The sequence below is a fragment of the Thalassophryne amazonica genome, chromosome 9, assembly GCF_902500255.1.
Source record: "Thalassophryne amazonica chromosome 9, fThaAma1.1, whole genome shotgun sequence".
In the NCBI taxonomy this organism is placed as follows: Eukaryota; Metazoa; Chordata; class Actinopteri; order Batrachoidiformes; family Batrachoididae; genus Thalassophryne; species Thalassophryne amazonica.
In genome coordinates, this window is record NC_047111.1 from 79,324,209 (window position 1) to 79,342,014 (window position 17,806).

The 17,806-nt window shown below is 43.5% G+C and overlaps 1 protein-coding gene across 1 annotated transcript in view; it reads left to right on the top strand.

Moving 5' to 3' along the window:
* LOC117517963 (kinesin-like protein KIF20A) overlaps positions 1 to 17,806 on the top strand; it is a 32,344-nt gene that overhangs the window by 12,780 nt on the left and 1,758 nt on the right. The window contains exons 2-11 of the mRNA XM_034179084.1: positions 1,425 to 1,536; positions 1,636 to 1,710; positions 1,790 to 1,933; positions 2,028 to 2,196; positions 2,303 to 2,458; positions 3,154 to 3,293; positions 3,767 to 3,869; positions 5,488 to 5,671; positions 5,773 to 5,864; positions 5,989 to 6,126. Of these exons, the coding sequence (XP_034034975.1) occupies positions 1,425 to 1,536; positions 1,636 to 1,710; positions 1,790 to 1,933; positions 2,028 to 2,196; positions 2,303 to 2,458; positions 3,154 to 3,293; positions 3,767 to 3,869; positions 5,488 to 5,671; positions 5,773 to 5,864; positions 5,989 to 6,126 (1,313 nt within the window). The remainder of the gene's footprint in view (positions 1 to 1,424; positions 1,537 to 1,635; positions 1,711 to 1,789; positions 1,934 to 2,027; positions 2,197 to 2,302; positions 2,459 to 3,153; positions 3,294 to 3,766; positions 3,870 to 5,487; positions 5,672 to 5,772; positions 5,865 to 5,988; positions 6,127 to 17,806) is intronic.

A 17,806-nucleotide genomic window follows, 5' to 3' on the forward strand; every position in this document is an offset into this window, starting at 1 on the left:
GTTATACAGCTTCATACCACCAGAGGGCGCAAGCACCAATGACTTCGCTCACCACTGTTGTTTTAAGCCTGGCTGGGCCCTCCAAGAGATCAAAATACACATTTGCAAATACGTTTGCTACAATAATGGCCCCCACAAATGTTTAAAAGACAAACGTTGGGGCTGGAAAAGCCGAGACAATTTTCTAAGTCAACAGTGTGTCATTTATGCAGAAAAGGTCCCGTGAACACACAGCTTTGTTTCTGCCCGTGAGACCATCCACCAATCACAGATGGGGACTCACAGTTTAATCTGCATGCAGCAGATTGCATCACATTTGCAAATACTTTTGCTACAATAATGGCCCCATACCCGCATGTCAATGAAATATCGTTGATTGAGTTTATTTTGTAAAGGCAAAATAAACAGACAGATTAACACTGACTCCATACTCTGTACATATGTGCAGTCTGAATTTAGCGAAATGAATGAGGTTTTGGTTCTGATAACCGCACGTTTATAGATGGAAGTGTCAACTTGTCCACTGCTACGTGCACGGTGTGCTCACAGTTACAGGCCTGGCAGCATTAGGCTTATTTCCACAGCGGTCTTCAGAAAAATATAATAAATCCGGTTCGTATGAGCGCACGCTGGACGCTGGAATGTGCATGCACAGCTGGTCCCATAAAACGGAATTCCATTAGATGCCACAGCTCTTCCATTCAAGGACCATTCTTTGGGAGCTCGCCGATTTAAAAATTCAGTTTAATCCATAATGTAAGTTATCAGTTAAAGTTCACAAACCCAGGACATAACACCACTCTTGAGTCTTGAAATGTTTGGGTGGCACACCAAGCAATCGTCAGGAAGCAGTCAGCGGATCTGTAAATCAATAAATCCAATAGCTATGGCCTAAGTATACACACAAATTTGTTTTCAAATATGGTGGGATGACCTTTTGACCAAAGTCCATAGGATGAGTCACATCAAGATTCGTGTGCAGTGCGCTGTCTGCCATCTTGTGATTTTTCTGTAAAACAGTTTGGACAAATTTTTCTGAAATTTGATACAGAGTCAGTCCTTGGAGGACTGTCTGGTTACGGTAAAATGAACTTTCTAAATGAATCGCTGTGGGGCTTCCAAAAGAGCCCTCCCCCTTCTTTGGGAGGCTGCCTACAGGGAAAAAAAAAAACAAAAAACGTCCTTGACCTTGAATTATTCTAATGGCCCTACAAAAGGCCAAAAATGACATTTTGCACACTGCAAAATTATTTTTGAAAAACCACTTGGGTATATACAGATTTCTTGAATCTGTGTCTACTCAAGACCTTCATCTTTTGCAACTTTGCGAGGCATCAAAAATCTTTCCAGTGAAACACAAAGTGTTTTGTAAATGTTGCTGATATAATTTACTTATTTTTTGCTGCTTCTGTTTACTTTAATAGACCTTACCTGGATCCAGGTTTGCAATGCAGAGGAAGCTTGGAGGATTATGAGAGCAGGACGTCGGAACCAGAGCTTCGCCTGCACTCACCTCAACCAAAACTCCAGCCGCAGGTGGAAACACACTCAACTTTTAATTTTCCAGATCTTGCTTTAGTTTGACATGTTTGTCTGTTACTGAGTCCATCTCTTATAAATGTTTTGTCTGCACAGCCACAGCATTTTTTCCGTTCGTATCCTGCATATCTGTCCAGAGGCAGACCCCAGTCGGGCCATACACATCAGCGAGTGAGTGACTGCGTATGTTAGGAGCCTCTCCACTGTTTGGACACTGAGAAGTGATACCACTGTTGTGTGTCTATTACAGACTGACTGTGTGTGACCTGGCCGGATCGGAGCGCTGCAAACAGCAGCGCAATGGTGAGAGGATGAAGGAGGCCAACAACATTAACACTTCCCTCTTAACGCTGGGACGCTGCATCACTGCTCTGAGGAACAATCAGACTAACAGGTGTGCACCCCTCCATGGTTTGAGTGGGAAAGGATAATATATTTTGCATAATGTATATGAAAAAAATGTTTTTATATATTTTATATACCCACAGGTCTCGGCCCCCTCAAGTGGTGCCCTTCAGGGACAGTAAACTGACTCGGGTTTTGCAGAGTTTCTTTTGCGGCCAAGGAAGCTCCAGCATGGTGGTGAACATCAACCTGTGTGCCTCCATCTATGATGAGACTCTCCAAGCCCTCAAATTCTCTGCTATTGCTACTCAGGTAAAAATGCTGCTCTTTATATTTGAATGCCATTGATTATTTTATTTATTTATTTTTTTATGTTTTATGTTTGACAAATGCTGGAACAACCCTTGTTTCATTGTAGCTGGTGCACGGCCCATCAACAAAGACCAGAGTGGCTTATATCCTGTCTCTGCTCCGCGAGCCAACAGCAAAGTCTAACAGCAATACGGTGATGGAGGAGGAAGAGGAGGAGAGTGATGAAGAAGATGATGGCGATATCACATTGTTAAATACTGAGGTAATATCCTCGATACATTATTACAGAGCACTTTGGAGTTTACTTAGAGGACTACCATTGTAGAAAATGGATCTGTAAAGTGAACACATTGTGGTCACTAAGGATGAGAGGAGGTTATATCTGATACTTGTAGTCTGGATCTTAATCCAATTGAAAATCTTTGGTGGAAGTTGAAGAAAATGGTCCATGAGAAGGCTCCAACCTGCAAAGCTGATCTGGCAACAGCAATCAGAGAAAGTTGGAGCCAGATTGATGAAGAGTACTGTTTGTCACTCATTAAGTCCATGCCTCAGAGACTGCAAGCTGTTATAAAAGCCAGAGATGGTGCAACAAAATACTAGTGATGTGTTGGATCATTCTTTTGTTTTTCATGATTCCATAATTTATACCTCAGAATTGAGTGATTCCATATTTTTTTTTTTCCCTCTGCTTGGTCTAAAAAAGTAACTGTTACTGACTGCCACAATTTTTTTTTCCTGATTTCTTATAGTGTTTCTTAAAGCCAGAAAGTTGCCATTTGAAATGACTTTAGTTTTGTGTCATGTCTGTGATCTGCTTTTTTTTCTACAAAATTAAACAACTGAAGGAACATCCTCCGAGGCCGGTGATTCCATAATTCTTGCCAGGGGTTGTAGTAGTTAGACCTCAGACAGAGTGCGCACCATGATGTTTTCGTTCTGTGTTCTTCTGTTCAGGCATTGCTGCAGGCCATAGATGTCCTGAAGAGAGAGATACAGCGTCAGCGGGAAGAAAAAGAAGTTCTGGAGAAAAATGTGAGGGAGGAGGTGGTGTCTGAGATGATGGAGGTCATCAATGAAATGCAGGAAGGCTTCAGGTGTGTGTGTGTGTGTGTGTGTGCGCGCATGCTTGGTTTAACATGTTAAATCAGAATTTAAAAACTAAAAGTAGATGGTAACTGAGTGCACTCTGGTTAAATGGAGTGTGCTGTTCCAACTAGTGCTTCTGTCAAGCTCGGAAATGAGTTTGGGCCTAACCTTAAAGTTGTTGACATGGTTACTAATGACTGGAAAAAATTATTTGTCCTAGTACAAATCAGAGGCTGGTTTTATTTTATCTTTATTGTTGGTCATTAAATGTAATGTGAACATGGGCCAACAGGGCAAAAGCAATATTTGGTTATTAAATGATGTGATAATCATGAAATTTGTTCATTATCAAAATAATTTAGTTGCAGCTCTGGTTGCTATTAATATTAATATATGTGCATATAAAATAAATATATATCTATTTTAATGTGCTGTTTTGAAATGAATGGTGATATGCTGTTATTTATTCTCACCTCCCCAGAGAGAGCATGGAGGCAGAGAGGGCTCTCATGGAAGAAAGGATGGAGGCCAAAACTAAGATCCTGCAGAAGCACCTCAAGAGGTTCTACAGCCAGGAGCTTAAGGTGAGCATTAAATCTGGTTTTAAGTTACACACCGTTGCATGTCAGGACTGTCTCGACAAGCATGCTCAAAATGATTGGATGTTTGCACGTTTTTGTACTTCCACATCACCACTGGGGTTCACTGCTACATACAGTACCAGAAAGCAGACGCTATGGAGAAGCTGGACGTTTTCAGCCTGTTAGCAGAACGTCGTACTATTCTTGGTGAAATAATATATTTTTAAAAGAAAATCCTCGCTTTCATGTGTGCTGAAAATGTGCTGTTAAAAGTTGGTGGGTGTTCACATCAAAGGCAGCGGGTCGGTTATTTAAGGTGCAAATTGTCAAACAATTTTAATCACTAAGAACAAGTATTTTAACTAGACATCGGTCTAGCAGGGGAAAATATCAACTAGACATAAGTGAAGAGTTGATGTTCCGTGTTCTCGGACGACACAGGCACAGGTAGGACACATACCAAATGTAACGGACAAAGTGACAAGAATAACCAAAACCACTTACTTATGGAAGGAAATGTTTCCCTTCTTCCTCCGTTTGCAGCTTTGTCAGCATGCGCAGCTTTCCAGCATATCAATCAATCAATCAATCAACCTTTTTTTATATAGCGCCAAATCACAACAAACAGTTGCCCCAAGGCGCTTTATATTGTAAGGCAAGGCCACACAATAATTATGAAAAACCCCAACGGTCAAAACGACCCCCTGTGAGCAAGCACCTGGCTACAGTGGGAAGGAAAAACTCCCTTTTAACAGGAAGAAACCTCCAGCAGAACCAGGCTCAGGGAGGGGCAGTCTTCTGCTGAGACTGGCTGGGGCCGAGGGAAAGAACCAGGAAAAAGACATGCTGTGGAAGGGGGCAGAGATCGATCACTAATGATTAAATGCGGAGTGATGCATACAGAGCAAAAAGAGAAAGAAACAGTGCATCATGGGAACCCCCCCACAGTCTATGTCTAAAGCAGCATAACCAAGGGATAGTCCAGGGTCACCTGATCCAGCCCTAACTATAAGCCTTAGCGAAAAGGAAAGTTTTAAGCCTAATCTTAAAAGTAGAGAGGGTATCTGTCTCCCTGATCTGAATTGGGAGCTGGTTCCACAGGAGAGGAGCCTGAAAGCTGAAGGCTCTGCCTCCCATTCTACTCTTACAAACCCTAGGAACTACAATTCCTAGGGTTTGTAAGAGTCCTAGGGTTTCCTAGGGCATATTCCACCTGTTTCTTGACAAGATTAATTGAGTGTCTAAGGGCGCTGCCTACTGAGTTGCCCGGAATTAAAATGGAGACCACGCCTCCTTGCTGGGACATGGCTCAATGTGACCGCAGACTCTAGTTCTCTTTTCAGGTACAAGCATATAAAAAAAAAAAGTCCATGTCAATACTGTCAAAACAAAAAAGAAGAAAAACAAAAAAACAGTTAGCTGCATAATATGAGTTCTGGACATCAAGATCTGCCAGGTAAATCCTGCCAAATAAACCTCTGTGTCACTTAATTACTCATCAGCTGGCATCACAGCAGTGAAAACCAGCTGGTTGGGGAAAGATGCAGAAGTGTCCTGTCAAAGTCCACAGTGCAGTCATGACACAGGGTTACATTCACAGTGCGACTGTTACATTCCTTAGGAGCGTGATGAAGAGATTGAAGCTTTGACTGCTGCTCTGGAAAAAAAGAACAAGAAATCTGAGTCAGTGCCACAGGAAGACTGTGAGGGGCCTCGACGTTCACAGCGTCTTACTCAGACAGAAAAAAGCAGACTGCAAGCTGAGCTCAACCAGTGCCGTGCTGAGCTGCTCACCAAGACTGAAGGTACCATCTGAAAAGACTGGTCTTTTTTTCATAAACACATGTTATATATATATATAGGTGTGTGTTGCTAGCGAGACTGGACTTTGTTCTTCCCTTGACAGAGCTGAATAGTCAGAAGATGCAGCTGGTAATACCGGGTCCAACAGGTACTCTGACCATTGCTGCTGACCGCAAGCTGGAGGAGAGTCAAAGGGTGAGGCGGCTTCATATCGATTATAACCCACACAGCACATTGAGTAGCTGCTGTACATTAGCATACCGCAGTTTGAATCTGTTCATTCAGAGACCATATATGTTCTGCCTGTTTCCTCACACAGAACCTGCGACAGCTGCGTCTGGATCTGCAGAGGTTGGGGGTGGACCTGCAGTCTGGTGAGAGAGCCTGCTGTCGAAACACAGGAGGGGAACGGCTGCGCCAGGCTTTGGCCGCCGCTGATGAGACACTAATTAAACAGGTACAAACACTGAGACTATGCAGTGTTGTATTGCTCAAAAGATTTGTTTGGCCAGTCATGTCATTTATACTTGAACTGGCGTGTTGCCCGTGGGGATCCACGGGCTATTGATTGATTAGTGTTTATAAAATAGGTAGATGACATTTTAAGGGTGGTAATAAATTAAGCAAAGCTTGTATAATGAGTTGGTATGGGGTGCGAGTCCAGAATGTTTTTAGAACCTTAGACCTCAACAATTTTTAGAAAAGGAACTCAACGCTTTTATTTCCTGTCAGTTTACTGTCTTAGTGTATTCATAAATTGATTAGGTTCTTGTTATCTACAAACTTATTATTTTAACTTATATTTTGGCTGTGTACTTACTAAATAAAATCACTCACCACGATCAGGGTTTTAATATAAAGATGATCTTGCTGGAATGGCATTTGAGTCCAAAAGGTAGTTGGCAGCATCGATTGTTCAGTGTTGTTAGCTAATATCCATCACTTCTCCATAAATATTAGTCCCATCAACATTCCATTTTGGCAGCATTGTTCCTTGACCTAAAATACATAAGCATACCAAAAGGCAAACGTCAGCTCTTCACAGCTGCTCTGTGATCAAAGTTACACACACACACCATTTTGTCTTTCCCATATTCTGCCGCAAGCAGGTGCTTCTAATTTTAGACAGGCAGAAACAGACAGTGGCGGAAGACATCACACACTACAGTTGTCACTCATGGTAACGGTGTCGTGGTCCTCTTTTTGGTCGTCTCAGGATGTCTTCTTTTAGATAACACAAACTAATTGCAAGTGATTTGCTAGAAAAGGACACAACACTTTGGAATAATTCAGCCTTAAGCAAGATAAAATGCACAGAGTTTTTAAGTTTATTTAAGCCTTTGACGCAGAGCTTATACAAACTGAGTCCTCTAGAGAGACTGAATATGACAACCGCGCTCATCTATTTATTGGAGACCCGCGGGCATCGCTCCTCCTTTGACTTTTTTATTTATTTCATTCCCAAGACATGGTTTTCTATTGGAAGCGTCCTCTAGTGAACCCTAAGCAGGTGTTAGGCCATTATTTCAATGTGACAAACGCTCCCATTAAAACGTGAAGGATTTACAACTGATTTTTTTAAAAGACCTTCGGCCACAGGTGCAGCTGGCCTGAGGCCCCTGCACGTGGCCTGCGGGCTCACGGCCACAGGTGCAGCTGGCCTGAGGCCCCTGCACGTGGCCTGCGGGCTCACGGCCACAGGTGCAGCTGGCCTGAGGCCCCCTGCACGTGGCCTGCGGGCTCATTACTGCTGGGATATCAGCCAACTTGGAAAGTACCTGACAGATCAAATGACTGATAGAGCCCTTTTTTTGGGTTGAACACCTGCTAGTTCAGCCAGAGGACATACAGTTCAGATCAGGACACTTGATAGTTCATCACAGTTCAAATAAGGACCTAAAAAGTCTTCTACAGTCCCTCCTCTGGGACTCGAAAGAGTCCCATTACATCAACTATACTCTTGGGTTGTTTACTGACAAGACATCCTCATTTGTGCATTGCAATAATAAAAAAGAAAAACACATCACTCGACTTACGGATAACTCTGGTGCGGATATGAATATAAGTGATACTTCACATGGTAAATATATTTAAGTGTAAGTGCAGGTGAACCTACATACTAAGACACAAGGTGATCAATTAGCTGGATTATATCAACGCAAGGTGACATTCAAACATTGAGTTTTGGTGTAATTCAAGGCACTTAAAATGGCCACATAAAACAAGTTACATCAACCTCTTAATCATGGCAAAGTAAAGGCCTTACATTGACATTAGTGCAACCAATCATCTTCTGGCATCTATTGTCTCACTCAACCAGAGGCTCCAACCCATTATACTTGGTTCTACATATTATTTTGTTAAAGCGTCACACATTTATTTTTTTAAATACATCAAATAACCCCTACGTTACCACTATTTAGTCAACCAATCAAGAAACTATTCTAAGGTTGCGCAGCTATATCTAGTTAAATGATAAACACAATAAATGGTTTCCCTTCATGTCCGTCCTTAAGTCATTTGCCTTAGTCAATCATATAATGGTTTTCATTATAGGCCATTTCTCAACATTTTCCACTTTGTTTTTCTTCTTTTTCAGCTTGTTTTCTAATGCCCTTTTTTGGCCAGACGCCAAATTTAGGCGATGCATGTCTCTTGAGGCATGCTATAATTTAAGAAAAAGGGGTCCCTATGGTGCATCTTTACTACTAAATCTCCAAACACGCCGTGTAAGGGTCCCCTTTTTATAACTTTGCAATGTGATATCTATGTGTATGCATTTAGCTTTATCTGTGTTACGCAGATGATGGTAAGGACAGACCCGACCTTCGTTACTAACATATATCCTTCTTTGTTTTTATTTACACTCAGATTTCTGAAACCAGTCCGCAATTTAAACTCAAGAACCAAGGTCATCGTCCGTTTTCAGTGCCATTACGTCAGTCCGCGCTCCTCAGCATTTACTCAGCATCTGAAGTTTTGGGAGAAGTTGGGGAATATGGGGAGGTTGGCCTTTCAGGGGTAGTGGGGGAAGGATCAGGAATTCTGGCTTTCAGACAGTCGCGCAGTTCTCTGATGGATCTTTCCAGCTCCTTGTGCTGCTTGGCCAGGTTGTACAGGGCCCCCAGAGAATTCTTGCCCACATTCAGGGTGGTGGTGGCCAGCCCTAGGTGTTCCCTCTCCATATGCTCCATCATGCTGGCTAGCATGTCCATACTAGACTGAAGACCACACAGTTGAGTATGGAGGCCCTCCTGAGCACAAGAGATGTTGGCATTGTCACGGTGTATCCTTAACAGGTATGCAGCTGTCTGACTCAGTTGTGGCATGAGTTCCTCAAATAGTCCATGGGGAATGTGATTTGTGAGGGGCAGGAGCTGCTCCAAGGTTTTTGGAACAGACTCTTGTGGAAGACAAAGCTCTCGAACCAAGATTGCCATGTCCTGTGGGGTGACCATGACCAGATTAAGGTTGTGCAGTCCAGGGGACAGGAAGTACAAGGGGGAAGGCATTTCGTGTGTGGGGGGAGTATTGCTGATGTCGCTCGGGCAAGTGGCTGGGACACTCTGGGCATTTAGCAGCCTGTACAAAGCTCCCCTCTGTCCTGGTCGGTGAGTTCGACTAAGGTCCACCCCTGCTGATCCTCCTCCAGAGGTACTGGGCTGATCGGAATATCTCTCCTGCCTTGGGGGTGGAAAGCTGGGGACAGGTCCTAGCAGTGAATTGGGTCTAGGATGCACTCGGGCGGTTGCTGCATATGGCCGACCTTGGCTGCCTCCCCTGGAGGGTATCATTGCCACTGGCACATGTGACTGTCTCCATGGCATCTGCGGAAGGGGTGTGTTCCTGAGTCCAAAGGGTCCTTCAGGTGATGGTGGAGTCCTTGGGCCGACTCTTGCTGCAGGCAGATTCTGTGAAGCCATCATCGCCAGGTGCTGGAACGATGAAGATCCTTCTGTTGCCAACTGGTTTAGCTGCTGGATGGATGGCGGCTGTGGCGACCAATCATGGCTCGACCGTCCCTCCTGTATATCCTCTTCTCCAAACAGTTCTGAGAGTCCAAGCAGACTTGATAGAGGCAGATCAGGCATAAGTCCCTGATCAGGGGAGTCTGGTCTCTCAGCCATACTCCTGTGTCCTATTAATATACATATACGTTCATTATTACAGCTCCATGTCATTCTTTCAGATACTGTCTATCCTATCCCTCATTGTTGTGGGAGCATGTGTGTGAGTGTAAATGTGCGTGCATGTCTTCTTACTCGTCTACAATATCACCAAACATGGTCCATCCCAGTCCTCCCTATCTGGGGTATACGCCACAATATTAGGTAGCTGGGGGCTGTCGGGGAGGATAATTGGTATTTCATCCATTTCCATATATTCTGGTTCTCTGTCTATTTCGTTTGTGCTTTCTTCTAAAGCTCGGACGGCTAACAGTGGGAGCTGTCCTACTGTGGATGAAATCAATTTATTGACCAGAAATTTTATCAAGGGAATACCACAACATATTACCAGCAAGACCGCCACCCCTGTTAGTGCCAAGATTACACCTATCTGATATAACCAGTCTTTCCATGATATCCACCCTCTCCTTAGAGCCCCAAACAGTGAAAATAGTGGGCCAATATTCATTCCATTCCCTACAATGTATCCAGAATCGTCAGTTTCATTTCTCCCTCCTATGGAGTTACTTAATAGTTCCTGTTGCATCTCTTCAAGTGTGATTAAGAGCTCTGTCAAATTTCCGTCTTCCCCTGTACGCATGGGAATAGCTGTGCAACATTCGGTGGCTTTGATCATAATACAAACTCCTTGTTCATCAGCCATCATCATCTCGATAGCTAATCTATTTTGCATTGTCATTAGCGAGGTGGTGTGCAGTTGTTCGGTTAAGGCTCCTACAGCTGCCAATGTCCAATTCAAATATCTTTGTTGATTATACCACAAGTAATTAATCCACTGCACCTCCTGGAACCTAGAACGGACTTTTGGAGTAACCCCGAACAGAGCCAATGCCCATCCCCATTTATCCCGGTCTTCATCTGCTTTAACTCTGCTACTGTCTATGGCTTCTAATTGTCGGGGTATCCCTTCTGGTATCCCGTTTCTTACTGTGATGTTGTAGTCTGTTTTAAACGTCATTATTCCTCTTTTCTTATGAAGTTTCTGTGGCATGGGTTGTATTGAATTTGGCATTTCAATTACTGTTATTGCTCCTGTGAGCATCACAGGAGCACAAAGGCCTTTGCAATTAGGGGACAGCGATGACAGGAGTTTCCTTTTTTGTCCGCAAATCCAAAAGATGTCAGCCAAGGGTACCGTTCCCTTAGCTAAATTTGGAGTAGATACCCATGAAGCATGGGTGAGATTCAGTCCAATTACAGACCCCCCTGTGGCCGGTACTATTTGTTCACACTGTATGCCTGCTGCTGCTGCTGGCAGAGTGTGACAGACGGTAATGTTCCATGCTGTTTTGGCCGGTTTGTATTCTTGCTGCTGTTGCATACACTGTATGTGGTGTTTTGACTGGGTCGTCCCTACCTGCCAATCACTTATGTATTGTGCTACTAAGCCTTTAGCTATACAGAATGGGTGTATCATCCCTTTCTCTATTTTAATCATAGGTGGAACGGTTCCTTCTGTACTTAGAGGCACTGGACAAAGTTTACTGTCGGCAGCATATTTTTCATCACCTACTGCCATTTTCATAACACATTGTGTATAGCATTCTGCTTGGTCTGAGTTATGTTGGGGGCTCCTATAATAGTTGTTGATATCAGGTAGGGGTTTAGCCTGAGGTATCACACCCTTCCGGTGACAGGCTATGCACGGCTTTTCACTGATCTGCCTAGCCGAAAATTTCAACCATTGGTAAAATAGATTTGTCTTCAACCCTTGTGTACGGGCTAGGTCTGTACTGGGATCCCATCTCCCTAAGTGACTGCTTGTTTCTAGGCTTCTAATTGTCCTCTTTTTCCATGGTTTGATTTTTACCCATTTTGTGGCTTCATGTACTGTAACAGTTACGTCTTGCTTGGTTTCCCTGCATCCTCTTTTATCACAAATGACCTCTATGTTGAGTGTTCCCTCCTCTTCACATTTGATGCTAATGGCTTCGCCTAATATGTAATCCCCCAGCTTTCCCTGTATTCCTATGTTCTTGTAGGCTTTTGATTTAATGTATACCAAATTATATGTTTTTCCTGTGTTTAGAATGCCTTGTTTAGCTGCTGTTGCGGCCATGGCCACGGCACAGTCCGTTGTATGTTTTGGACGTCTATGTTCTCCCATACTAACCACCAGTAGTATTGTCAATCCCTTAAATAATTCCTTAATCATTGTTCTGGTGACTGTTGAGATGTACTACTAGATGTGCTACTGAGTGAGCCGTCGCTAGATGAGCTGTCACTAGGGATGTGTGGTGTATCTGTGCTTTGTCTGGGTTGTACTTCCTGCGGTTCTTCTGTCGGTAAATCTACTGAGTTGCTGTCCGAGTCTGATGTCTCCTGTGGCCTGTCTATCTGTCGGTCTGTATTTCTGTCTGTCTGTTGGCCTGCGTCTCCAGTTGTTTCTGAGTCTGCATCTGAGTCTGTCGCTGCTCTATCTGGCAGGGATCCACTACTCTCTGAAGCTGTGCGTCGTCTTTGTTCAATCAGTCTCTGTGAGCGCCTTGGCCGGTGTTCGCCTGGCTGCAGGGAGGCGTGTCCTTCCCTCGGTGCTGCTTCTGGCTGCAGGGAGGCGTGGCCGTCCCTCGGTGCTGCTGTAGGGTCTCTGGCTTCTCTTGCTTCCCCCCTTGGCCCGGCGGCTCTGCCAAGACGAGCTTGCCGAGGCCGCAGGGGCGCTGGGCCACCAACCCTACAGCAGTGGTTTAAATGAAACCAAGTGTCCTTACCGTCTACTTTGACTGCTGTACGTGAAGCAAGAATAACTTTAAAAGGACCTTCTCGGCGGGGCCTGTCCCACTTCTTTTTGAACACTTTGACGTAAACCAGATCACCAGGCTGGATGCTCTGATTTTCAAGTGGAATCTCTGCTTCTCTGTCTTCTGTAGCACCTTTGACCTGCAAAAAGATAGTTTTGTGTATTTGGGTTAACTGTCTCAGATAATTATGCCATTCGTCTTGTAGCTGCTCCAGCGATGGTCCTTCGTAGGGTCCTCTCAGGTATGGAATAGGCATCGGCCGACCTGTAAGAGCTTCAAATGGTGTCAAATGGGTTAGTCGGTTAGTTTGTGAGCGCATTGACAATAAAGCAAGCGGCAACGCATCCAGCCAGGTTAGTTTGCCATTGCTGTCTGCTATGATTTTTGCTAGTTTGTTCTTTAAAATGCCATTAGCCCGTTCCACCGCCCCATTTGATTGAGGGTGATAAACACACCCAAACTTCTGTTGGATGCCCAATTGTTTGAATGTTTCTTGTGTAACCTTGGCTACAAAAGCCCTACCGTTGTCAGATGAGATAGTATCTGGAATGCCAAATCTTGGAAAGACGTCTCTGCACAGGAATTTGGCTACCGTTTTATGGTCTTGATTTGCAGAGGCTACTGCCTCAATCCATCGGCTGAACCTGCATATCACTACCAAAACATATCTCATTCGTTTAACTCGGTCCCAGGTGGTCCATCCAGTTGGTTATATCCTGTTCTAAAGCCGCTATGTCTTTGGCTACACATTGTTGTCTTTGCCTGAGTCGGGCCTCTTTTGCACTCTCAATGATGATCTCGCCAGAAATCTTTCGGGTGGGTGGCTGTATAATGTGATTCCCTTGATTGGGCGTCGATTGTTGTAATATTCTTCTTTCCTCGGCGTCCCTATGTCTTTGTATTCTTTCCTTCGCTAGCCGAAGTTGCTCAGCTAGTTCTTCATTATCTCTTCTGGCCAGATCCAGTGTGTCACAGAAGCTCTTGTGCCACTCTTTGGAGCCTCTATAGCCTGAGAAGGTCCAGTCGGTTGACTTATGGTGGGAGGGGACGGTTTTCAGTGGACCTCGATGTGCAGGTGGAGACTTCAGGTCTTTCTCTCTATCTTCGTCTACCTCAGTGTTACTGTTATATGTGGCTCCCCCTACTGGTCGTGATGGGAAACCACTTACTTCTGGACTTGGAGACCTTGTATGATCCATCTGACAGATCGAGGACCTGTCTCCTTGTGGCTCCCGAGCTTTTAGTGTCAGTGTGAATTTGCCCTCCACATCCATGCCTTGGTCCTCTTCACGAGTGCCTAATACAAATTGTCCAGCTGTCTTTCCCATATCATGACGTTTATATGGGGGTGGCTCTGCTTCCCAGCTCGGTGCACTGGCTTTAGTGTCTTTGGATCTTTCCTCTGTCATTTTTTCTCTTTTCTGCTGTAGCCTCTGCGCTTCCTGCTTGAACAAGGCCAAAACTTCTTTTTCTTCAGTGCGTTTTTTGTTGTTATTCACGTTATTCTGCTGATCTTTAATTTCTTTTTTCTGTATTTCTACCGCAACTGCTTCACACATCACCGGATCAAATGATCCCTCCAAAGGCCATTGCCTGCCCCCATGTGACCTTTTGTGCCACTTTCTCATACATTGGTTGGCCTTAATGCGTTTTCCTGGATATTTTCTTAGTACTAAGTCTAGCGGGGTACTTTCCCTACCTTGACCTTGAGAGTTACCCATGTAACCCTGACAAACACTATGTGAGATGTTTCTATGGTGCTCTGGTAGTCCCTCAGGGGCTGTCCTGATCCAGACCAATAGCTTGCCGGCTGTAACACCTGTTTTGTATTTTAAATCCTTAAAAGGATTAAATTTCCAACTGTTATGCCCGTCTTCTTTTTCTTTAACTAAATATGAAAATGTACCTGTTTCCCACCGAACCTTCCTTGGGACCACAGTCAGAGTCAACCTAGGAAACAGTTCTTCACCTGGATCGGTTGGTAGTGTTACTAAATGATTTAATGGTATGCTAATTTCTTTATTAGGATCAGCACAAAGCAGCTCCAGCCACGGAGTTAAACCCTGATGCCACAGACGTCTTATCAGCAGCTCCCAATTAATTAGAGGGAATTGTTCTTTCTTTTGCTTCAGATTGATTACCTTAGTAATCTGCCATAATTTCTGATTGATCTCTTGTTCGTCCAGCCAATGTTCTGCTCCTACACTGTCAAAATAGGTCCTTTCCAGCCAAAAATGTGTCCTGATTCCCTGGGTTTCGATGTCTCCGTCAGTCAAGTAATGTTCTGGGAGTATTATTTCATCATCACTTAAGTCTCCCATGAAAGACTGTCCCAAGCATTGATCAGTCTGTCAGCTTTTTCACTATAATCTAAGCTTTAACTTTTTTGATTTATAACCAACTTTATTTATTTAATCCTCTTACAACCCTAACACTTCCTAATGTCTTTGCTCCCGACTTTCTATTTTCCTTCTAATTTTTTTCACTGTCCACTTCTCTTTTTCGCTTCTCTCTTTTTCTGCTATGTTTATTAGTTTTCTCTCTTTGAAATAATATCTACCTTCTCTGTATTTACATAGCAGTCTCTTCTCCTGTCTTTTTCTTAACTGTCTCTGTTTCACACTTTCCTCTCTGCCTGTCATGCACCTCCCAAGTCCTTCTGTTGGGTCTAAACGTCTCCTCCTCCTCGTACTCTTTACATTAATCTTGTATGTCAGCCAGCCTGCAAGCCCTCACAGCTTTGCCTACAACTCCCCGCTTACTCTCCGCTCTCCCACACACCAATCTTCAAAAGCTTTATACACAAAAATTATTAAAAACAACTTTCTATATATCTCTATCTAGACTTCTGCCACCCTTTACTCCGCGGCTTTAAACAACCTTTTTATTCACTTAACACCAATGTGTTCTGTTTAAGTATGTATCTCTTCTTCACGTTAGACAGCTTCTCCGGCGCTGCCAGCAACTCATATATTATTTTTTAACAAGCCCTCTTTGAGCGTACAATATTTCATTTATTTCTACGCCTTACCGCGCCTCGCATGCGTATCCTGTGCCTTTCTGCACTTTCTTCTACTTTTTTCACTTACTGAGCTCCTCGTGAGCTTAATGTGCCTTTGCACTGAAAATACTCTTTCTTTTCTTATAAAAAAAACTCATATTACTGTGTACTTAATTACTTATTCTTCTCCCACGCCCCACAAGCGTGTATTTGGTGCCTTACTGCACTATTTTCTGCTTCATTAATTCTCATGTATTCTGCACTAACTCTTCATTCATTTTTTTTTTCTCTTTTCTTAAAAAATGACATCCTTTATTGAGCTCTTTTACTTACTGTCAGCTGTGCTACTTTGCACTTTTCTCTTTAAATCTCTTTATCATGTACGGTATTTCTACTGCGCCCCCTCAGGCGCTTATCTTGTGCTTCCTTTGCACGTATTCTCTGTTAAACTCTTTTTCTCACTTATTTCACTTCAGTCTCTGTTAAACTCTTTAAATAACCTTGTATTACCTTGTATCTATTTGTCAGTATACTCCCCTAAATTAACCCCTACAGCGCATGCTATCAGCCGGCACGTTAGTAACGAATTTCAACACCAATTATTCCCCAAGCATCCAGGTTAGTTCTCCATGCACTCTTTTCCGCACCAGAGTTCATGAACATTCCTGACCTTTCACTCACACAGACATTCTTTTTCCCGGGAACACACACACCTTCTGAGCATTTTATCTACAAGGCCTGATAATTTTCAATCTTATCTTTTTTAGTCTCTTGTCAATTTTCTTAGTCCAGGTTCTTTTGGGTAAGAGGCAATTAAAAAATATCACCTGTCAACTTGGGCGGAAATCCCGACTCACTCCTCCAGATCGTGCAGAAGTTATAAAAGGTTTCTGCTTACCTTTTAGTCGTGATCACTGTTATTTACGGTCTGGAGGGATGAGCTGGACTGTCCCAGGCTGCCGGAATGCCCCTGGACCCTCCTGGCTGGCTCGCCAAGTTCTGTCGTGGTCCTCTTTTTGGTCGTCTCAGGATGTCTTCTTTTAGATAACACAAACTAATTGCAAGTGATTTGCTAGAAAAGGACACAACACTTTGGAATAATTCAGCCTTAAGCAAGATAAAATGCACAGAGTTTTTAAGTTTATTTAAGCCTTTGACGTAGAGCTTATACAAACTGAGTCCTCTAGAGAGACTGAATATGACAACCGCGCTCATCTATTTATTGGAGACCCGCGGGCATCGCTCCTCCTTCGACTTTTTTATTTATTTCATTCCCAAGACATGGTTTTCTATTGGAAGCGTCCTCTAGTGAACCCTAAGCAGGTGTTAGGCCATTATTTCAATGTGACAAACGCTCCCATTAAAACGTGAAGGATTTACAACTGATTTTTTTAAAAGACCTTCGGCCACAGGTGCAGCTGGCCTGAGGCCCCTGCACGTGGCCTGCGGGCTCACGGCCACAGGTGCAGCTGGCCTGAGGCCCCCTGCACGTGGCCTGCGGGCTCATTACTGCTGGGATATCAGCCAACTTGGAAAGTACCTGACAGATCAAATGACTGATAGAGCCCTTTTTTTTGGGTTGAACACCTGCTAGTTCAGCCAGAGGACATACAGTTCAGATCAGGACACTTGATAGTTCATCACAGTTCAAATAAGGACCTAAAAATTCTTCTACAACGGCAACATGAAACTTAACTAAACTGACTAAACCAATTCAACTCCAAAACACAAATCAATAACACTAACAACACTGTTAAACTAACATGAACCACAATAACATTTAAACCCCCCAAAACCCAGAACTTCCATGGTGCATTGCAGCACAACGTCCATGGTTTACTGGTTAGCTAAAAATGCTAATTTCTCCAACAACATTTGTCCTATCAACTTTCCGTTTTTGCAGTGGTCACCCTTGACCCAAAATACTTAAGCATACCAAAAGGCAAGTGTCAGCTCTCTGGTTTTTGCGTGAGAGAAGCCGCACGCACAGGCCACTTGGCTATTGTAATATAGTCATGTTAAGGTGTCTGGCTGCTAATTTGCTGAAAAGGTGTTGAATATGTGTTCTTACTGACAGATTTATCCACAAAATAAATCTTGCATTAAAAATAAAAATAAAACGTTGATTCAGAAATTCAGAATCTTAGAAATTTAAAATCCATATCTCACCATACTGTTGTAATTGTGCAGATTTTGCTTCCTTCCAAAATT